Source organism: Melospiza georgiana, chromosome 3 (assembly GCF_028018845.1).
Source record: "Melospiza georgiana isolate bMelGeo1 chromosome 3, bMelGeo1.pri, whole genome shotgun sequence".
Taxonomy (NCBI): Eukaryota; Metazoa; Chordata; class Aves; order Passeriformes; family Passerellidae; genus Melospiza; species Melospiza georgiana.
The window spans coordinates 32,828,588-32,851,554 of record NC_080432.1 but is presented as its reverse complement, the minus strand read 5'-3'; the positions used below and the strand labels follow the sequence as shown (position 1 = coordinate 32,851,554).

Here is a 22,967-nt window from a genome sequence, read left to right as displayed (position 1 = left end):
ATTGAGAGGTGCTAAGTAAAACATCCATGGGTAGGAAGGGTGCAGCTGGGGAGGCTGTAACTACCCATGTTTAGTGAGTCAGGGCTCTCCACAGCTCCTATAACAGAGATCCTTTTCTTTGCTCCCATTCTGGTCCTTCTAGTGCACTAGCCAACTTTCACCCCATATTGCAGCTGCTGACAGAGAGGTTTTCTGATGTGTGGAGCCAAGGGCCAACCACAATTTGTCCGTGTATTTACAGGGATCATTTCACTCCTCCAGAAGTGCAGCCAAGTATTTCTTGATAGAAACATGCTGCATCCATCTAACAACACTATCCAATTGAGGCAAAGTGGAGAATGCTGTAATACTTGTATTACAGTAGTTCCTGAAGTCCCAGTGAGAGATCAGGGCCCTGGTGAGGCGTGAGGCGCTGTTGATCTCACAGTGCTTTTCCCAGCTCTACAGACCTTCCCATTTAAGCTGACAAGTCAGATAATGATGCTCTGTGGTATTATCAATTACGCTGCAAAAGGCACGCGTGCTTGAAACCAGAGATTTTCATGTGATCTTAAATATTTCTTCATGTGAGAGTGTTCATCATCTCATCCAGATTGCTTATCTAGGAAGTGATCACACATGAGAAATGGAGGGTTTTCATGTGTTCATTCACTGCTACTGGTCATTTTTTTGTTTTGGTTTGGAGTTGGCTTTTTTTACAGAGCCAGACATTAATCTTGGCCTTACAGCCCCAATAACTATTATTTCTCATCAGCAGCATGGTGAGTCTGAAAAGAGAAATTAGAGTCATGAGGATATTTTCCCAGAAGATTACAGCAGTTATAATGGAGGTCAAACTCTTGGCTTCAGCTATTGGACTGTTTCACTTTAAACTTGAAATGCATATCAATGAAAGGAGCAAGTTCAAAGTTTAGCATGAAATAATGCCAAAGACTAAGGAGAGAAAAAAAAAAAAAAGCATGTCATAGTAATTTTACAAAAATTCTCCCATCACTCTTCACACTGAATGTAACTTTTCAAGCAATCTAACAAGGAATCACAAGATAATGAATCACCAGTGGAGGAAAGTGTCATGCAGCATAGCGTCCTAGTTTGGGGAATTCACAATCAGGGAATAGAGTATCAGTTATAATTATTTACTGTGTTGTTTTGAGCACACACTTGGTTTTAATACCAGAGAGAATTTACTCATTATACTTGCATTATTATACATGTCAAGTATCCTGGTATAAATTCCTCTAACACAAGGCTTATCTCTTTAACATAAGGAGCTGCTATGATTCATTAGTTAGTTCCAGGATAGTTGCAGCAGGCTTCCAAGTGCATTACCCAGGAAACAGAATGCTTTGAAGGAACATTGTTAAATTTTTAAGTTAGTTGGTCTCTGTGTGTGTAATTGGTATCCTGTAAAAATCATTCCCACGGGAAGGGTTTCAGAAGCCTGCCCCTCACTCTGGATGCAGTGGGAGCTTTCTGTGCATGGCCCTTGTTGTCTAATGGTTTTCATGATCCCTAGAGCTAACCTTCCGTGCTGCAGCTCAAACCTGCTCAGGATTTGTCCCTCATGAAGATGGAAAATGGGTCATCCCCTGCTTTCTGTGGCAGCTGTTCAGGTAGCTGGGGGCTGTTTTTATGTAACACCCTTTTTGGCTGAGCAGCCCAACTCATTAGTCCGTGTTTGATAGCTCAGTAGTAATCTCATTCCTCTGCAGCACCCAGGTGGGTAGAGCTTCTGTTTTAACCGGGAACCACTGATAACTGCTGGCTCAGGGCAGTGTCCCAGTCCTGCAGCCTGCCTACTGTCTGTGTGTGTCTAGACCCCATTTCCCTCACTTGCTCACAGGCTCGTCAGTGTCCAAACTTACTGAAGTCAAGATAAATGTCATCTGTGGTTTCTCCTCTAGTTGTAAAGTTTGTTATCCAGTCCTGAAGGCACTTCAGGTTGTTTGGACACTAATTGCTTCTGACAAGTCCATGTGAGCAGTTATTCAACTCCTTGTTTTCTTCCAGGTGCTAACAAATTGCTTGTTTGAATATTTTTCCACTCCCGTTCTGTCTTTAATTTCTCACTACCCCTCATTTCCCTCACCTCCCATTTTATTTTAATTTATTTCTTTTAATAGATAGCATAGATTGCTCCATTCCAATCTTCTAGTGCTTGACACTGTATTTAAAATTATCTTTTCCTAATTGTGAGAGTAGTGTGGCAGGTATTTGCAGAAGGTTAGGTAACTGTAGAAGAATGTGCAGGTGTCCATAGTCCCTTGCACGCAAGGCTGTGCACTAGAGCTGCATTGCTTGTATAAGAAAGGCAGAAAAAAGAAGGATTGAATGTGTGTATCAGAGAGACTGTGCATGGATCTCTGCCTCTGATCATGGTCTGTGTCTGGGGTTTTTTTGCACTGTGCTGTGACCCTGGTTCATCAGCTGGCCTTTTAGTTGGTTTGTTGCCTGCTATGTTTTTGGAGAAGCAAAAGAAAGTTTGGGAAGCCTGTTGAAATATGTTGTAAACAGCCAACTGAGTTGCTGGTTGTATGTTAAAGTCACTTGTCAAATTTGAACAGTGTCACGATCATACCTGTTTTTGTTTTCCAAACCAACCTGTGAAATGATAGGTAGTATCTGTAGTATGTGCAGTAGTATTCTGTAGTATCTTTTACTCAAGTGCCTACAGGAGGCTGTCAGCTGAGAAGAATAGAGCTCAGCTGTGGCTCTCCCCATCTCACATTATTATTATTTTGATTCCTTTTTTCAGATGGAATTAGGATTTGATGTTCTTTCAAAAAAATGGAATTAGGATTTGATGCCCTTTCAAAAAAATGGAAGCTATGAAAAGAATGGAGAAAACAACTTCTAAGCATTTTTTCTTTGGCTACTCTTTTAAAATAACTGAATGAATTAAGAAGTAACTTTTTCTTACTCTTTTCAAGAAATTAAAATAAGGCTGTATCATCTTTCTGACTCAGTGTACAATGTTGGCAAGGTTTGCTATCCCAGACATAGAATTGATATTTACGAGAAAAATAATTTTCTACATTCTTTGGGCTTTTGTTCTTTGGGTAGGGACTACTCAAGTTTCATGCTAGCACAGTACTCTGCCCTGGTCTCCAGGACAGTGGTATTTCATCTCTTCTAATTAACAGAGATTTTCAAGCATTATTTTTTTCCAGTGGCCTGTATTTGATGCCATGGATTATGTTACTTTGCACGAGTTTATCCTTTTTTACATTTCCTCTCTCCTTTTTTGCTTCAAGTCTCAGTGGCTCCCTTGCTGTATCCAGGTGCCCTTCCCTCCACCCTTGGGGTAGCTGGCAAGGAAGAAGGAGGCATTATGTATTTGCAGTGCTTTAGGCAAGTGGTGCCACAGATTAACTGGAGATTTGGTTTATCATACGTAGGTGCTATTCACGTAATCCTTAGATTAGCACTTTCATAATTTATTTCCAAAATGAACTATTCAGTCTTTGTTTCCTTTCATTACACCCTGGAGCCATTGGATCTCCTTGCTTAGCTTTGACTTCTGTCCATTTTGACTCTGTCTTATTGGAAAGAGATGTGCGGTACTGAAAGGAAATATTTTGTGTGTGTGTGTGATCCCAGTTAATTTCTGTAGTAACAGACCTCACTTTTCCTTGCGGTCTGAGAGCACATTAGTTTTGCTGCAGTGATGCCCTGAGAGCTTGTTTATCTGCAGTACACCGTCAACCCTTGTCTTGCCATGTCCTTTCAGTTGAATAATTTTTTCAAATTTTTTTTGGCAGAGATTTTAATATTTAGGATCATTTTGTGCGTTCTAGTAATACATTTGTTCATGTAAAATAACCTGTTGTGTAAATTTGAAAGTGGCAAAAAACTGTTCTTTGTTGCTTGACGTGACTGTCGGGTGGTTAGCTGGTGTCCCGTAATTCTCATTTGTCTCTGTGATACTCAGGTGCTGGTAGTACCTGTGTGTCAAGAGTACAGAGCCAGGACAAAGGAGTCACCTCATTATTGATGTCATTCATGTGCATTTGGAAGACAAATTCCTTCTGAAGTTTCACCTCTGAAATGTGGAGCTTTTGCTTTTGATAGAGGGTCAGCCTTGGATTGAGGAGAGCTGGAATAGTTCTGAAGCATTCTAAGTTTTGTATAGATAGGTGTGATATTTCACTGGCGCCTGTTCTTTTGTATCATTGTTGAGGACAACTCTGTCTCCAGAGTATGCAACCAGTACTTCAGACAAAACACCCAACTCAACAGCAAACAGTTCCCTGTTTCACAGCTATTTTCCAGTGCTTGTTCCCTCTGAATATGATCCTTAAACTTAAGTATCATGTGTAATTTGTGTCAGTGTCATATGTCTGGAGAATAAGTCTTTAATAATAAAGACTTATTTCTGGAGCCCTGCTTCTGCAGGCACAGGTCAGCTCAGTAACCTGTGCAGTCCCACCAGTAGGAAGTATGACTAATAATGCATGTAGAGCAGAAAATTTAAAACTTGCATGGTTTTCATGCTCCTTTGAACTAAAGTGTTTTCAAATCATTCTGTAGCTTATTCCAAGAAGCTGCTGAGGCATTCCTAGTCCGTTTTGATCCTTCAGAAACGCAGACGCTGGCCCTGTAGTTGTTATCCATATTCATTATCGCAGTCATGGTGTTGTATGATGCAATTTGTGGAGCGCTTTCACTGAATGTGATCTCTGTCTGGAGTCTGCGTTAGTTTTGGATTCTTCCGAATCATAAATGGTCAGAACATCTTTTTCTAATATTTAGTTGGATGTCATTTTCTTAGTCTGAAACATATTCTTTTATATTTTTTGTTACTTCGTGTGCATATAAGTGTGTCTGTTTGTATGCACGCCTCTTTCTCTAGAGAGTTTTGCCTCAAACATTTATGCGTGCCCAAAAGAGCAGAAACTAAAGTTGCTTGCCAATGTAAAGCAAATTTTGGGGGGTATTACCATAACAATTTAAAAGAAAATAGGTGCAACTTCAGGTGGAGGGAGAGAGTTGAAATGAATTGAGCAAAACCTGTCGTTAAAATAGGAGGCAATAAGCAATCTGTGTTTGAGCTGGGGTGTAGTTCCGTGGTCCTGGTGGTACCTGCCGGAGGTGTGTGTCCCTGCCCCTGTCACTGTGGTACCTCTGGCGCCCAGCTCTCCTGCACCACGGTTCTGTTATCACAGGGTCTCCTCCAGGGTGTGAGGAGGCTCACCTAGGACAAAGCAATCAGGAACCCCTTCGTGGTGCTGTCTGCCCAAAAGCCAGTTCTCTGCAGATGGATCTCAGGCAGGTGGCGGCGCTCGGAGTGATTGGTATTTGTAGTATTTCAGGGAAAGACGTTTATCTTGCCCTTTGGAAAATCCAACTGGATCAATCTGGCTGTTTTATTTGGACGCAGGAAAGCCAGTCTAGCCTTGTAACCTGAACACTCACAGACAAGAATAGCACAGACAAGAGCTGAGTGCCCACTATGATACGAACTTCTGCCATTTCCTTGTGTGTTAACCTGTCACAAGGAGGAGCCACGCTATAAAATGACATTTTCATGTCTGCAATGCCCTGTGTTACCTTGTGCAATGCAAAAAGAGAGTCCATACCTGCAGCAGCCATTGCAGTGAACCATACCCCTTCTCCTTATTCCCAACTCTCCCAATTTTCTTCCATCTCAGACACTAGAAGGTTAAAGTATAAAAACTGAATATATTGTTACAAAAAAAAACTTTAATCCTTTTTCAGTCTGTATGTGATTTTACTCCAGACAAGGCAACTTTCCAGATTTACATAAACTAACATTTGAAATGGGATGGTTTTAAGACTAAGAAAACTGTCTAGGACATCTTACTATGTTAACTTGAAATTATTCAGGAAAACAAATTTCTTTTTTTCATCTTTTTTTTTTCCCTTCTTTTTTTTTCCTCTTTTTTTTCAAGCTTTTCTGGCAGTACATTTTTAAAATTTTTTAGATTTTTTTTATTCTTTCGCTGTTGAGGAGTGATATGGGGGGGCTCTCATGTGCTCATTAAGGCCATTGTTTACTCACTCTTCCTGTGCTTGGACCAGTAGAAACTGGAGGCCACAGTTAAGATCAGACTGGAAAAAGGTGGGTTTGCTTATAAAGGAGACTGTTGGAATAAAACATTTTTAGTCATAAGTACCTAGAATGTTTCCAGCATTGGATTAAAGAAAAAGATCAAGTAGGAACAAGAGGGTCTGAGAAGCTATGGTCTTCCGTTGTACACCTTGCTACTAGTCAGAAGTTCTTGCATAAATATCTGTGATCAATACTGGTGTCTTTTCAGATTCATTTTGTTTGTTTCTGTTTCAAATTTTGAGAGGCATTTTGGTCCAAGGCTTATGAGAATTCGGTTAGCAAGGCATAACCTTGTAAATTAGTCAAGTTATACCATTCAGAACCTGGGCCTGTTGGGTTGGCCAGCCATTGCATTCCCATGGGAGAGAAGCTGGAAATGCTGTCTCTTTCTAACTTGTGCTGACACAAAGCATCTAATACATCCAGTAAATTAGTAGAAGCAAATGTTAAAGTCAGAAGGGCTCTTCCAGCCTTAGGGGTCTTGCAGTTCTGAACAGAGCATTGGAAGTTAGCATTAGTTAAGACTGAGTCTGTATGGGCACAGCCCTAGGTTAGAAGGTGAGAAATGCTTAGAGTTTATCCATGCCAACATATGCTACATGGTGCCAATCAATAAGGCTTGATTATAAAGAGGATTGTGACTTAGTTGTTGTTTTGTGACTGTTCTTATACTTAAATATCAGCTGACTCTCAGTGCTGTTGTGTAAACTCAGTTACAGAATGACAGAAGTTTGCCCATGGGTGTCCTTGCTGTTGTGCAGTTCATAATGTGACAGGCAAGGATCCTGTAGGACAAAGTATGAGACCCCAGCCATTATCTTCCTTCTCTTGTCTGTGATTTGTGAAGGATGATAACAAAAATGTAAGAGTATATTCCAGATGGCAAGGTCTCTTTGAGATGCTGCTCTTTTCAAGGCATGTAGCACTCTTATCTTCCCTTAGTGGCATTTCTTAGAGGGCATTTCTTTTAACTTGGTTTTGTTTTTTGAGATGTTTGTACAGTCATGGGAATCAGCGTCTTTATTTGAATTGAATAAAGCCAGTCACATACTGTTTGGCACTAGGCTACAAGGTACGAATGAGACTCCAAGAAGGGACTGCTGAGCTTGAGATGCTTCACATTCCAGACCTGTTACCTTGCGAGTGTGATATTTCATTTCAGCTGGAGATGAAGAGCACCAAGCCTGTGAAGGAGAAGGGCCTTTGGGGGATTTCAGGCTTGTAGAAGAAAAGCTTGACTGAGGTGGTACAGCGTACTAAATTCTCCCTAGGTAACTGACTTGCATGGAGATGTGTAAAGAGCAGTCACTCATGGGCAGTTTGTCCGTGCTAAAATCAGCATGTAAAAGGAAAACAAGAAAAAGAAGGAAGGAAGGAAAAAGGAAAGGCTTGCTCTAGCTGTGAATGAAAAGCACCAAGCTTTTGTGTTTACAAATATGAATGGATTCTTCAAAAAGAGTTTCCAACACTTCTACTCCTCTGCACATTTTGATTGATTCCCAGATGACTTTATCAATTCAGAGGACCTCTGTAGAGGTCCATGATTCAATTGGTGCTTGAAATCTTGTTTAGAAACAGAATTAGTAAATGAACAAAGCTGAAAAACTGGAAGTCATAGACATTTTTAATGGGTGCAAATCATAAAATCCAAAGGCTGAGTATAAGTGAGGAAGCTTAGCAAAATCACTCTGATATTGCATGTTTCAGTCCCACAGGAGTGCTGCTGGAGAATTATTTCAGACTTTTGTCTACCAAGCTAAGTATCAAGGAGAAATTGGATCTAGTTCTGTTGGACTTTATTGGATTATGCCTTCATGGTATTGTAGCTGAAAAAAAAGGCTGTGATTCCAAATATGGTGTGTAACAATTGTACAAATTCCTTAATCCTGTTTTCCATTCATTTATGTAGTAATTAAAACCATAAACCTGGAAACTATTTTCACGGGCAACTTTCATTTGAGACCTATTTGATTTCCTATGGTTTATGGCTGTATATTCAATTTTAGTCTCTTCCTCTTCCAGAAGAGGGTGAAACCTGGTAGTGTTACCTTCATTATCAGTCTGTGCCTTGGCTTCTTTTCTTACAAGTTGTTCAGAACATGACAGTGTAATTTTGGGGGGAAAGAGGTTTATTTTGTTTTGTTCTCCTTAGAGAGCACCACAAAATGCACTAATGAAAGAATAATCATAAGCTTAAAGAGGAAGGAAAGTTTTAAGGGACTAATTGAAGAGGGAAAATGCCTGAGTGGTTTAAAGGAATGAAATGGTGGGAGAGCTCCATGTGAGATGAGGCAGCAAAAGTAAAAGAGCTACCACCAACTGTGATGAATGACAGATGTGCACCTAAAACTGTGGTTCTGGGGCTGCATAAATATGCAGATAGGAGGAGGAAAAGGAGAGGTCACAGTTTCAGAGGTGCATTGCCTTACATGCAACCTGCAGCCATAGGTAACAGGACTTGGTGCTCCAGACCTTTGGCATAGGGACACTGCTCTTTCTGTGTCCAGCATAAAAGGAAAAGTGGCTTAGGACAGCTTGGTTTATGGTGTACTCTTACTCAGTATCATCTGTGACTGAGCAAAGACTGCTGCCCTGCTGGCTTCTGTGGGATGCACTGTTTAATTTCATCTCTGTGCAAGGGACCTGCCTTGACCAACTTCTGTCAGTGGAAACTGTACTCTCTTCCCGTTTGAAACCAAAAATCTGGGGAGGCTGGATGACTCTGTCTAGCCTGGAATGTAATCCAGGCTGGGAGGCCTGAGTGTTAGTAGGAGGGGACTGTCCCCAGGCCAGCCTGAGAAGGGTGGAATGAGCAATCTCTGCAGAAGGTGGGCGCTCATTTTCACCTCTCTCATGAGGAGTGTGAGCAGCCAAGGCCACCAACAGCAGGAACGCTCTTACCTACTCGTGCTCCTGCTGAGGGAGGCCTTTCAAAACACAGGCTGGGTAGGTTGGGAAAGCAATAACAAAAATCCCATTCCACATGTGAGCTGCATGTAGGATTGGATCCTGCAGGCTCTCCTCAGTCTGAGGAGCATCACGAGGACTGGGTTCAACCTGTGCTCCCTCACTGCTACGGGCTCTGAGGCAGGAAATCCTTTAAGCACATGGCTGCTTAAAAAGCTCACAGGGTGACTTTGAGAAGATTCTTTTTAGAGGGAAACCTGTGCCTGTACTCTTTCTCTGAAGCAGAGTGGTGGGCTTCTTGCCCTGCTACTGTGCTAAATATTCAAACTGGTTTTACCACTTACATCACTTAAATTGAATTCCAGCTGATTGAATTGCCCTGCAGATGTATAAGAGGAGAAGTATAACGTTGGACTTGAGATCAAGAGAAGTGATATTTGGATTATTCTCTGCTAAGGTAGAGAGGCACATAAACACAGCAGCTTAAAGTGAATTGTGAAATAGCCTGAGAATGTCTTTTTGCTGCCATTTCCTTGATTTCAACACTACTGAGTTTGTCATGTATGACGGCTTTGTGGTTGTTGTGACACTGTTGGAGAAAATTGGATTTGGGAAAAGTTTTCTTAGTTCTTTAAATAATTCAGAATGTTTTCCAGTTCTGTTTTTTTCTCTCCAGTGCAGCTTTGTTCTGCAGCAGTACATTTTTGTAAAGTAGATTTTTGTATAGTTGCATTGCCCTGGCATAGTAAAATCCTTAGGACATATCCAAGAGATTTCCTGCCATCCCCATGGATTTCGTAACAAAGCTTGTGATTAGGAGCCCTTCTACGCAGAGGATTAAAATGGAGATGGCATTCAGGGCTTAAAAGGCAGCTCAAGTCATCCAGCACTAAAGACACAGGTCGGAGCCTGTGAGGAGCATGTTTGCTGTCAGAGTGCAGCAGCCTGGTTTGACAGACAGACAGACAGACAAGACAGATGGGTGACCACAGCTCGCCTTAAAGGAGGCACTGAGTCCATCTCCTTAGAGAAGTTAGCCTTGTAAAGCCTGGTTCCTATGCCTGTGCTTCTGTCCAAGGATCAGGCTTAAGCACAGTCTGTGACACTGGAGGTCCCCAAAAGGCCACCCTGGTCCCAGCTCTGGTGGCACCTGGCCAGGCTGGCCCTGTGGGACCAATGTCCCATGGCTCTTGGGAGCATCCTGACCCTGTGGGCTGCTTGGCTTCTCTGCTCTGGGCACTGCTGAGGGAGTGAGGAGTTCTCACCTTACCATGGATGGCAGGTCCCCTCCCAGGGCAGCAGGATGCTGCTGCTTTGGTCTCCTGCCTGTGGAAGCCCTGGAGCTGAGAGGAGGGAGAGATGCAGAGTGTGCAGAGCTGCGTGCAGGCATGCCAGGCTCTCCTCACAGACTGACAGGGAAGATGGATTTACAACAGAAATAATTTTCTGTGTGAATTTGAGGGATTCAATAAAAGTATGTCTGAACAAAGCATATTTTTTAAATGTAGTTCAGTAGTAAAATGGAACAGTAGTAACGTGGTGAAGCCAGTTTGAATCCTGCTGGATGGGCTGTGAGTGCAAGTGAAATTCATCAGAAGGGTGTCAGGAAGAGGAAGGATTTAAAAAAATAATAAACATATATAGACTTTCTCAAACACACACACATAAATCTAACTTTACACCTAATCTGCTGTTGAGAAGGCAAAAGGTTTTCCTGAGATAAAAATTATTCAAGATGACTCGGGTTTGGGGGTGGAGGTTGGAGCACTGGTGGCTGCTAGGGGGTTTCAGGCCCTGCAGTCAGCATCCCAGTGCCTGTGTAAAGCAGTGGGATACGCAGCAGTGCAGCTGGACTTGTGATCATGTCTGCCTCTTCAGCCTGCCAGCAGAGAGGTCTCCTCAGTAGCATGCAAGCAGAAGGAGTTTGGGAAATGCAAGAGAAAAAAGGTCTCTGTTACAGGGAAAACTGCTGGTCAGTCCTGTGAGCAGCAGAAGGTTGGTTTGCTCTGTTTTCACTTGCTGAGGTCATTGCAGCCATAAAACCTCAGCTGAACTGTGCCAGCAAATCAAGTCTTACTCTGCCTGTGAGAAAGGTTTGTGTTCCCTGGTGAGCTTTTTCTTTTTGCCCCACCTTTTTTTTTTTTTTTTTTTTTTGAGATGAGATAGGCAATTGTACTTGCAATTCTTCCTTATGATTCCTAGCTGAAAGAGGAGCAGCCGTTCATGGAGAGAGATGAAAGACACTAGGAGTATTTTTCCTACATTCCAGTGTAAGTAGAATAGCGAAGTACATACCTGAGACGTTTCCAAACACAACACACATCTATTTACATATTTGATTTCAGTGGTGATACATGATAACCTGGGATTTCATTCAAAGGATCTTGATGGGGATTTGAAAGGAGTTCTTCTTCCCTGAATGTTCACAAAATAACTGCTGAAAGCTGAAGGGCCTTTTGTTGGCAGATAAATTCACAGAGAAGGCTGGAGACAGTTTCCTTGTGCTGAAAATCTTCTCTGTGCTTGCAGTTGCAGGGGTAAATTCCTGGCCCTTTTGAAAGTGTTGGGAATGTTTGGTTGGTGACTTCACTGGGACCAAAACTTTACTCAAGTTTTGGAGAGGCTTTGGCATCTTTTTAGGTTGTTCTAATTGCCGTTGACAGACACAGCAGCTTTCCTGTTAGCTTGTCATGCACCTTGCCTGCAGAAAAGGCTCAGCTTCTCCTGAGAATGGTCATGGGCTTGCTGTGCTGGCACCCAGCTCAGGAGTGAGGGGCACATCTGAAGATGTGTTTTTCTGTCTCACTATGAAAATTGCAGTGTTGCATACACAGCAGTGAGATTAGAGGGGGTTCATGTGTGAGAGAGAGAGTGGTTTTGCTGTACCTTTACCCCATATGTTTTAACCTGCCACAAGATTAAGACTTCTTTGTTGAGAAACAAAGATAGCAGTAGGGTTTGTGTTTACATTCCCTCTCCGGATGCTTTGCATGACAGGTGATGTGTAAAGAGGACTTTGAGAAGAGGAGAATTGAGGTCAGACCTTTCAGACTTCCTAAAATGCCTGGAGGTTTATATATGTGAAAGATGGTCTGGAATGGAAAACTCAGCATTTGCCACTCTCCAAAATAATCCCAAGTAATTAAGTTACCCCAATTGAGCATTGCTCAAATGGCTCAAACTTTACAGTGCTCAAGAGAACAGTGCTCATGTGATGTTTCAGAGTTGTTCCCACTACCCAGCCCCTGTGTTTCAGCATGGACGAGGGGAAATGAGCCAACAGCCTGGAGAGCTTTGAAGACTTTCCTTCAAAGCTTTGAAGGCTTTCCAGGGAGAGGAGGGTCTAGTGAATATGGTGGAATTTCTCTTCAGGAAATTCACATTCAAGCAGTCATAAAGGCAGGGGCAGAAAGTGTCTGTTGAGCACTGTGCAGGTGCTGTCATGTGAGGTGCTGGTTTACCTGCTCCCATCTACTCCAGCTTTTGCAAATAGGGAAAAGAAATTCCAGGCCTGGGGCCTGTGTGCTACATTGTGTCCAGAGAGTCTGTCCCCTAGGAGGGATTCCATGCTCCTTTTTAAGAAATGGGAGTATTTGGGAGTGGTCACATCAAATATGCCTGGGTTGGAGTTCTGGTTTTGTGTTCCTGAGAGGGACCAGACAGTTTCCCCTTTCATCTTAGCCAGAGGTTTCAGTGATTTCAACAAGTTTTTGATTCTCCTCCAGCTTCAGAAGTTTGGATCCAGGCAGTTGATTCGAGAGGCTCAGTGTTTATTTAGATTGTTATAGTAGTTAAAGCTCAGAGAATTTTGTTTTATAGCAGAAATGATCTTCTGGGCAGCCTTTGCTTTCTTCACAGTTGTGGGGGTAAAGTGAACTTTCCTAAAGGAATTCACACAACAGAACACACTCAGAACAGGAGACTGTAAAGGACCAGGATAGTTTCTTGTAGTTGCCTCAGGACTGCTCTGTGATGCTAAAGTAGTTACAAGTTTTTTGCAATCTCTGTACTGATTTACCTTACCATGCCTCTGGAGATGTAAACTCATACATGCAGTCTGTAGCCCTTAGTTCTAGGTGTCCTCCTGTGTGTTCCACAACTGTCACCTTTTTGCTCCAGACATCCCACACAAACTACTGATTTCCTCCAAAGTAAATTGTGTACCTTGTCTGGAAGGACTATGTGTGTTTTCCTATTTTTCTCCCATTGCTGAAACACGTTCGCTGTGATGGGGGACAGTTGTTTTTTCTGTGGCAGGCTGCACCACCTGAACTCTCCCTCCCCTTGCAGCAGGAGTGTGTGAGGCAGCAGCTCCTCCCTGTCATTCCTGGGATCCTGGAGACTTTGTCTGATGCTTTTGGTCATCTCAGATACAGCGGAATGCTCCTGCAGCTTTTCTCTTTGGTGTTAGATTTGACTCTCCTTTGCCTTTTGGGTGATGGAATAGCTGGGAACGTTTCCCAGAAGGGATCCATTTGGGGCATCTGCTGTAGCCCAGAGTCTTGGGGTTGCACTCATAGGAGGTAAACAAACATGTGTGATGTTGGCCTGGGTTTTTATTTCCTTATGGAAAGAGAGGGAGGAGAGAAGAAGCCATCAGGATAGACATTTTCTCTTCTTTCTTTCTGGCTGGTGTGAGTAGTATGGACTTTTTCATACTAAGTGCTGTTTTGGACTGAGTGTGCAAAGACTAGTAGCTTGAAAATAATTGTGAAATTGTGGCAGAAGGTCCAGTGGAAAAAAAGGATCTCAATGAGGGCTTTCTGGGTGATAAGATTCACTTAAATCAGTGATATAGCAAAATTACAGCTCTTCTAATGATGGTCTGCATACCCAAATAACATCCAAAGCAGTCAGTTTCAGCTGCAGCATTTAAACATAGTTGAGGTTAAACTTGCAACACAATTTGACTCAGCCCAGGGAAAACAACTACAAAAAAAAAAAAAATTAAATGTGTTGAATTGTTACAGCTTTAAAACAGCAAAACAGCAATGGTAGCTTTTCTAGCAAGGTTTGTTGCCCACTGTAAGACTCACATCCATCTCCAATGTGCTGCTAGGGAAGAAGTGACAGAAATTAAGGGAGCATGTAATAAGATGCCCTTCTCTTTGCATCTTTATGGTGACCCACAAAGCCAGGACTTAAACCTGTTTTGTACAACAATTGTATGCAGCAGCTTTGCTACACCACCACCAATTACTTGAGTTTGTTTTACTTCTTGTCTTTGTGAGAACTTGAAACCTAAACTTAATCCTGTGATTCTTCAGGGGATAATTACAATGTCTCAGAATCCTTACTATGCCAGTTGCATTTTGACCCAAAGACAACTGCAGGATGTTTTTCACCATTACAGAATGTAAAAGTAAAAAAGACAGTTGTGTAAAAGTGTCAGAGTCCATCAAGCTCCAGAGCAGTAGGAGTATCTTGAGGGAATGAATTATTTGGGTAGCTGGAAACCTGGCTAGCAGATCCGTTTGCTGTTGAAGTCATTGCTTTGGCTAGTCATCTTTTGAGTCAGGCTTGGTGAAGCAATGAGGAAGCAGCAGCAGAACCAGAAGGCTCTTGTCAGATTTTAAGTAAGGAGCACATAATTTCATAAATGTGTCCTCCAAAAATTCCCTCTTTGCCTCATTGTGCCTTTTTTTCAACCTGGTATGTCCTGGGGTTGTTTACTTTTCATATATTGTCATAGATCTTAAATGTGTTTCAGAAAAGGAATAGCAAGTGGTTCAACTGTGAAAAACATGTCCCAAAATCTGGTAATTTGGTAGTTACTCTTTCTCAACCTACTGTGTTCCCAGTGGGTTTTTTCCTGACTTCCAGTGCACAGTCCCTCCTCAGTAGCAAATGATTGATGACAGATAAAGGTAATACCTCAGAGACAACTTGGTAGATAAAAACTGGAATACTGGAGTAAGTCTCTTACACTACTTCTGTGCTGTCTGACTTGGAAGCCTTGCGGCAAGAGTCTGGAAGTGATGCCTGAGGAAGAGTGGCACAAGTGTTCCATCCAAGAGCACTGATCAGCTAATGGATGTGCTCATAGCTTAGTGTCATAGTGGGACAGAGGTTCAGAGTAATGGGAAGGTGGTGTATGACTGATTTGCCCTTGAGGGCCAGTCCCAGTTCCTGGATATGACCTGTGGCTTCCATTATTTGGTCCCCTTTGATTGCAGAGAGGCAGTTTCCAGCAGGATTCTGCAGTCACATCAGGGTCAGGAGGGGTGAGCAGAGTGATTATTATGGGCTTTGGGAGCCCAGATGTATTAAACAAGCTTCTAATTTCTTGGAGAGACTTTCCCTGGAAGAGAGGAGAGGATTGGTGACTGAAGTGTGCCTGACAGGAAGGATGGGATCCTGCTGGAAAGATGTGCTGTCAGAGCTGACAAGATGTTCATCCTTCCAGCACATGCTGCTTCACTTACCGTGTCTGCATGTCTTTGGAGGCAGCCTGACCCAGCTCCTGGCAGGGACCCCACAGCTGAGCAGGGAGGGAAATTCACACTGAGGGAGAAACCATGTCACGTTATGCTGCTTGGTTGGAAAAAAACACATCGAATTTGCTATCAGTGAGCTGAAATCTAAACAGCCTAAATGGTCCTAATAGTCAGAGAGGTTAGGGAAGCTTGCCAGAGCATGGAAAGCATAACAACTGCATTTAATAACAATCAAGCTACTCTTACAAATATTTGCATGTGCTGCTTCAAAGCTTACTACACGGTCATTCATGTGCTGCAGTTAGAAAGATGAGGAGGGGGAAAAAAAGGAGAGCGAGAAGAAAAGGGCACTCCGTGTTTTGTAGCTGCCATAATAAAGAATGGGCAAAGCACCAGAAAGAAAGGAAAAAGGAAAAGAAACCCTCCAAAGTTTAATAAACACAAAAGGGAATAAAAATAAATCTTTGGAGCATTTATTACAAGCCCTTGATGGAAGGATTAGATTGAAGCTCTCAGCCTTTCCAGTGTGGGTGTATGTGTGAAGGGGGCCTGTCTGGCCTCTTCCAACGAGAAAAGAAAAGTTGTTTACATTTCTTAACTTGGGCTGTGCATGTAATTGATTTCTTTTTGTTTCAATAGCAGAAATGAAAATTCAGAGGGGAAAAAAAGCCTCATTTGGATACAATTGAATTTAGGTCTTTTTCCTCACCAGAACCAAAGCTCAACTCTCAGAAGAGCTGTGTCAAACAGAGTGTTTTGTTTCTCCTGAAATGTCAGTACATGCAGTACTTGTGAGGAAAGCTGTGGAAATGCAGGGCTCAGTTCATCAAACACAACTGCACAAGGCAGAAGTGTCATCCCTTTGTGCAGGTTATTCCTGGTTTGGGGAGTATCTTCAGCATGAAACAAACTTTCTATCCCTGTTTCAGTTTCAGGGTGCTTGACTGCACCTTGCTCTCCTCCCAGGTGCTCCTGGGGGGCCTGTGTGCTGTTTTGGATGGTTGGTCAGAGAATGTGTCCAGTCTCTCTCATGGACAGTGTTCAGCCTGGAGCAGTACTGCAGGCTGTGTTGGGATGGGTCTCCTGCACCCTCCCATTGGTGTTTTTCTGCTTTGTCAGAGCAGGGCTGCTTTCTGTCCCGGCTGCTGGCACAGGGGAGCCTGGAGGATGCTGGATATTGAACAAAGTCTGAGAGAGGCACAGAAACCACCGTGTCCTTATGCACTTAATCACTCACACAGCAGAGTACATTTCAACCTGGCAGTTCGGACTGTCCCGCATGGAGCAGCTGGTGAAGTTTCAGCTTGTTCAAGACAGGAAAAAAAAAGATGGAAAGAAAAAGAGTAACCTTGTGATACTTGTGATGCTCGGTGTTTAGCAGCCTAAAGGGAGGAGGAGGAGGATGGATGCTGCCTTCACCTTCTCCAGCTGTGTCGTGTAACTCATCTCAGCTGTGGTGATTGTGATTATTACAGCTGGAAGTCTTCAGGTTTTTTTGAGGGTTGATTTAATGGCTAATTTAAAAATGATAAAAACTGAACCTTTCATTGCGTTTACTATTCTCTATCCCACCAAAACAAAAGAAATCTGTGTTTTCCTAGCTACAGGAAATATATTGATTTAATTCCACTCATTAATGATAATAGTTCAAAGAATACCTCAGGAGTCTAGTCTGCAGCAGGGTAACTGTGACTGCAGACTAGCTGGGCCAGAGTCGTCCTGGTGTCTGCTGGAGTCATGGGGCGAAAACCAGAGGGGAGTGCAGAGGAATCCAACTGAATCTGAATTGATAAAACTGTCAGGTTGAGGTGGAGTCACAAAGAGAGATAAATTGCAGCATCTGAGATCACTTAAAGGCCAATCCAAAAGCCTGTAGACTCCATGGGGTTCTTAGCGTTCCTTTAAAGAAAGTTGCACGTCTCATTTCTCAGTCTTCATGTTGATTAATTTTCAAATAAACCCCAATTATGCAGTCAGCCTTTTTTTTCATCTCTCCATGAATAATGCCTTTTCCTCAATTGACTTCCTGTGGATACTGTCATGAATGATAAAGAAATCAAATTTCTTATGTGAGGTTTATATATAAAGATGTAAAACTGTCTTACAAGAGAGATGAAACTTCTGTAAGACAAGAATTTCTGCTTACTCATAGAGGGTTTCCCATGCCTGCCTTCCAGTGGAAGGTAAATACTTGTTTGCAATGTATACAAATGCACATATGCCACACAAAAACAGGCACACTGAAAGAGTATTCATTCTCTGTCTTCCTTATATATGAAGGAGAGAAAAAATGTAAATGCAGGAATGGCTCAGGAATATCCACTCAGATACATGTTCAGAGGTTTGTAATACACAGCATCTAAAACAAAGAAACTGGAAAGAAGGCCTACAAATATAGCACAGGAAGGTTCTAGGAATAAGAGGCTAAATATAAACCAAGCTGACAGTTAAACAGGGCTTTTCAATCTAAAATAAAGTCAAGATGGACAGGGTTTGTCTGTGCCAGGGCAAGTGAAGGGCTGCTAGTTTGGCTTGTCCACAGTGAACGAAATGGTAGGTTGATGCCTCAAACAAATGACAGGGAAGGACAACTTACAACTCATCCTGGAAGCATCAATCTTATATATACATACTATTATGCCAAATTATATTCCTAGTAGGATTAGGTTTGGCTGAAAAGCAAGTAGTAGTCTTGGAGTTTCCTACAGCAAGAAAAATAAACTGAAGATACTATTTCTCTCTTAAAGAAGGATGTAATCTCTGAACCAAGTAGCTTTTATAAGAATTTGCGAAATATATCTAGGTCATAGTGGCATACAGTTAAATGTTTCTCACAACCCCTTCTCTTGGTGTTTTGAGAGACTCTGGCACTGATGTTACTGATGGGAGAGAGGAGTAGCTTTGGTGTAGGAGTAATTTGCATCTGTTTGCCTTTGAGTTCTCACTGTGAGATTGTGGCAGTTTCCTGTCAATGAGCATGGTAGCCAATAATAGTGATTATGATGCCTGGGGGGTTATTTTCAAGCACTGCAGATGTGAAAATCTGAGAACCTTTTTTTTTTTTTTTAAATTAAGTGGAATCATAAGGAAGTCTGGAGTTTCCTCTTCGTAGCTGTACCTGTTTGATCATACTGAGGGTCTGCTTTGGGAAGTACTCTTTCAGAGGAATTTTTTGAAGTGCTTTGAGAACTTGTCATCTCTCACAATGCATCTGCAGTTGAGGCTGAGATTATTTCTTATCATCAAAGATTTTCTCATAGCTACATTTATTAAATAGTCAGTTTGAACTTCCTCAAAGAGCTACAACAGGTTATTAAACATGTAACTGTGAGAACACATGTGCTTCCTCAGCTGAAAATGCCTCCCCAGCCCTCAAAAGCAATTTTCCTTTTTCTTTTTGTTTTCTAATTGATGCACTTCAGTTTTCACACTGTAAGAAAAGAAGAAACTGTTCTCTTCATTTGAACTGAGATTTTTATCAGGCCTTACAGTAATTTCATCTCCCCTCTAGGGAGTGTGAGCTTGTCTCCTTCCACTCTCTTCCCGTCTCTTCTGCAGCGAGTTTGGGTGTCAGGCAGGAGAGCTGCAGGCAAACTTCTCCTGGTGCTGCTGCTCTGGGCAGTGTGAAAGGGCCTCAGGTGATGGCTGAATGCTTTACCTGGTTTGTGCAGAACTGCCTTGCTGCTTACCCTCGGTCAGGGTTTACCACTGGAAGGCAGGAACACTGTTTTGAAGCCTAAACTGAGATGTCTGGCACTGTTGCTGGAGACTTGAGCCCATTTCTCTGGGGTTTTTTTTTCTGTTTTTACCAAATTTATAGTAAGGGGTATTATGTTTATGGCTTTTACTGCTTTCCAGGGGTCAAAATTGAAGTAATCGTGTTCATAGTGTCTACTGTCTGCTTGCCTTTTCCCCTTGTTTTTCCTTCCTCTCTTGTTCCAGCCCTCATCACTATAATTAGAATGACTATTTTGTTCCAAAAATATCCTTTAATAACTAGGTATGGAATAAAATCTGAAGCTGGCTAATTCATACTCCATATTCAGAGGGGAAGTGGGTTTCAGAAAACATATAGATCAGATGAGCTGCTGTTATTTGTTGTCTTAGCAGATCCCTGTGAACTCTCTGTCAGCCTGAAGGCATTTACCATGAACCAACTGCTATGTTTTTTCCTCAGTTCATAAGTATTCAGGATTTTCCACCCGTAGGTTGAAAGAGGAGAGGTTTAAATGCATGACCTGAAGTAGAGTTGAAAGTAGTTGTTAATCTCTGTTAATATGGCAGCCTTATAAAAAACACGAGGCATAGCTTTTCTTAATTTTAATTAAATTGTTAATAGTACTAAATTGACCATTGGAAACCGAACCACGCTTCAGGTGTTTTGCTGTCTGGGGCTGTGTTGTATTAAAGTGTTTGAAGGAACAGTGTGTTTTGTCACCAAGAAAAGGAATAAACCCCCGGTGCTTTCTTGCAGATGCCATCCCGCCGAGCTATTACAGCCTTTACTTCCGGATCGTGCGGTTTGATGTGTCGGCCATGGAGAAGAACGCCTCCAACCTGGTGAAGGCCGAGTTCCGCGTCTTCCGCCTGCAGAACACCAAGGCGCGCGTCTCGGAGCAGCGGATAGAGCTGTACCAGGTATGGAGGCGCCTGCCACGCTTCAGCTCCCCCTGCCCTGCTGCTGCACACCCATCCAGCCGGCAGAGCAAAGCTGGGGACGAGCTCTTGGGTCCCCTCTCTGCAAGGGAGCCTCTCACTGCAGTGCCTTCCCCAGAAAGGACTTCACTCGAAACCATGCAAAGCTGAAATGTGCAAACTTTTTCTAGCAGTAAAGCCCCAGGACTCCAGAGTTTTGAGCCAGCAGTGTGCCCAGGTGGCTCAGGGGCCCAATGACATCCTGGCTCGTATCAGCAATAGTGTGGCCAGCAAGAGCAGCATAGTGATTTCCCCTCTCTATTCAGCCCTGGTGAGCTTGCATCTCAAATCCTGTGTCCAGGTTTGGGCCCCTTACTGCAAGGAGGTGCTGGAACATGTCCAAAGAAGGGCAGAAGAGCTGGGCAAGGGTTTAGAGAGCGAGTCTTGTGAGAAGTGCCTGGGGGGTCTGGGGCTGTTTATCCTGGAGAGAAGGAGGCTCTGGGGTGTCCTTATCACTCTACAGCTCCCTGAAAGGAGGGTGTAGCCAGGTGGAGATTGGCTTCTCCTGTGCAGCCAGCCACAGGACAAAGGGAAATGGTCTTGAGCTGCAGCACGGGAGGTTTGGGTTGGACATCAGGAAGAATTCCTTCAATGAAAGGGTGGTCAAATATTGGAACAGGCTGCCCAAGGAAGTGGTGTAGTCACCATCCCTGGAAGAGTTCAAGAAATGACTGGACATGGCACTTAGTGCCATGGTCCAGTTGACATGGTGGTTTTGGTCAAAAGTTGGACTCTATGTTTTTGGAGGTCTTTTCCAACCTTTGTGATTCTGTGTTTCACAGCATATAAAAAAAAGTGAGAGAACAAGACATCAAAAAAGTTATTCTCAAGATCTCTGTCTCTCAACACCTGACCTGAACTGTAGTTTACACAGAGGTCAAATTCCTGTCTCTGGCCCATGTTCAGGAGAAGCTTTTTAAGACTTCCTTGTAGAAATGGAATTAAAACTGAATTGCAAAGCTAAGGAGTTTCAAACCTGGCTTCTGTATAGTAGTCCAGGGTTGAGGCGAGGGAGTGGACACTTCAGGGATTGTGGAGTGAGTAAGAAAATGCCCCATGACTCACTCCTGAGTGTTGACAAGATTTATGTCATTTAATCTTTAAGGACTTTGAAGCCTTTAACCTCATTTAACAGAGTCTGTGCATTTGTGCAAATACTGTCTAGAGCATATTTCATTTAAAGCATAGTTCTCCTCACTGGGAAACACAGCAACTAAAAGAGGCCCAGCTCCCAGAAGTTTTATACTGAGTAAAACTTGTGGTTGTCCCAGCAACCTGTGACATGTTCTGCCGAAAACCCTGATGGATAGAATACCACCTTGTAGAAGTGTGTGGAGACCTTGTTTAGCTCTGTTCTTACTGCCTGCATTAACTGTGCAGGTTGGCTCCAGTGGGTGCAAATTTGAGTCTTCTCCCTCACTTTGAAAGTTCAGCTTTTCCTGCCTGGTCTGGTAAAGTTGAAGCAGAGAGAGGGGGCACTTTGGGTTCACGGGCTCACTGAAGTCATAGTAGAAGCCAGTCATGGAGGCTTGCAGCAGGAAAAGTGCATTGTTCTGTTTAGTTGTTTAAGTGTAGGAAAAGTTAATTCCCGTTTGAATGTGGTTCAGGTCCACAGGTGGTCACTGGTGGCTGTGACCTGACTGCCATTCTTTCCAAGAACAGGATGGCAGAAAAGCTGAGCAGATAATGTGTTATTTGTTAAAAGTTAAAGCTAAGAACCTCTATTGAGAATCACTGGTGTTGCCTGTATAGAACAGCCATCCCACAGAAATACTCTGTGAGTCCCGGTGAAGCTGCCACAGCAGCCTGCTGGAACAATTGTGTGTTCTGGCTTGACCTCACTGCTCAGACACCCTAAAAGGAGTTGATAGCATCTCTGGGCTTTCTGTTGTTCTACTTTTGAGAGCTGTTAGTCAGCCACCTGAAAAGAATACAGCTGTGGTTGCCTGAGCTCAGTTCATTGCCTTTCTGTGTTTGAGGAACATGGGACACAACGAGTTCAGCAGAGGTATGGAAGAAAGGGCCTTTGCTTGGCTGGGATTTTGCCTTCTGATGAGAAACAGCTGGGGCTTACTTGAAAGAGCCTGACTCCAGCAAGCCTGTGCCCATGGAAATGACTGACATCTGCATCCAGGGCAGGTACTTGGGTCCCTGGATAAATATATGGCTGGTGAGTAAGGCAGTTTCTTTTTTAGGCTGGGTGGAGCAAACTAAGTGAAGTGTTAGGTGAGTAATGAGTGCAGGTTATTGTAGGATTAGATCTTTTCTCCACCAAGTAACAGGCAAGCCAAAGGCAGCATGCCCTGTGTGTTTGTGCCAGGCATATTTTAGGCATGTTACTTTGTTCCTTTGCTTGTAGAGAGGCAAGCTGTCTCTGGATCATTTCCTTTTGGTCATGTTTGTTTCTTGCAGTCTTGTATGCAGCTCTCCCAAAACCTTGTACGGGGGTATTACAGCTCTGTGGTGGGCAGTCTGAACTGCATGAGTTCCTTGGCAGGAGCTCTTCTGCCAGGAGCACGAGTCCCTAAATGTTCCTGCAGCTCATGTCCATCACAGCACATGAGATTAGGATGCAGTGTTTAGCAGGAAAAGCAAAAGCAGGGAGAAGTCAGAGACAAGGAACCCAAGATGCTTTTGGGTCCCTTCCAATGTGAGATATTCTGTGATTCTGTGGTGTATTATAGAACAGTGCTATAGAAAGCATTCTAAAAGTTACTGTATGAATTCTAGAGATTAGAAAGAAGAAAATATTTGCAGATGAAGGTGAAGAGGTATGGATAGAGGAGGCATTGGTGCCCCAGTGGTCATGGAGGAGCTTCAGGGCTGTGTATTAATGTACTGAGAATGCAGGTAAG

The 22,967-nt window shown here is 43.0% G+C and overlaps 1 protein-coding gene across 2 annotated transcripts in view; it reads left to right on the top strand.

The window, feature by feature from the left end:
- Positions 1-22,967, top strand: part of TGFB2 (transforming growth factor beta 2) — a 57,394-nt gene that overhangs the window by 17,100 nt on the left and 17,327 nt on the right. For both annotated transcript variants that reach the window (XM_058020160.1, XM_058020161.1), the window contains exon 2: positions 19,892-20,055. In XM_058020160.1, the coding sequence (XP_057876143.1) occupies positions 19,892-20,055 (164 nt within the window). The remainder of the gene's footprint in view (positions 1-19,891; positions 20,056-22,967) is intronic.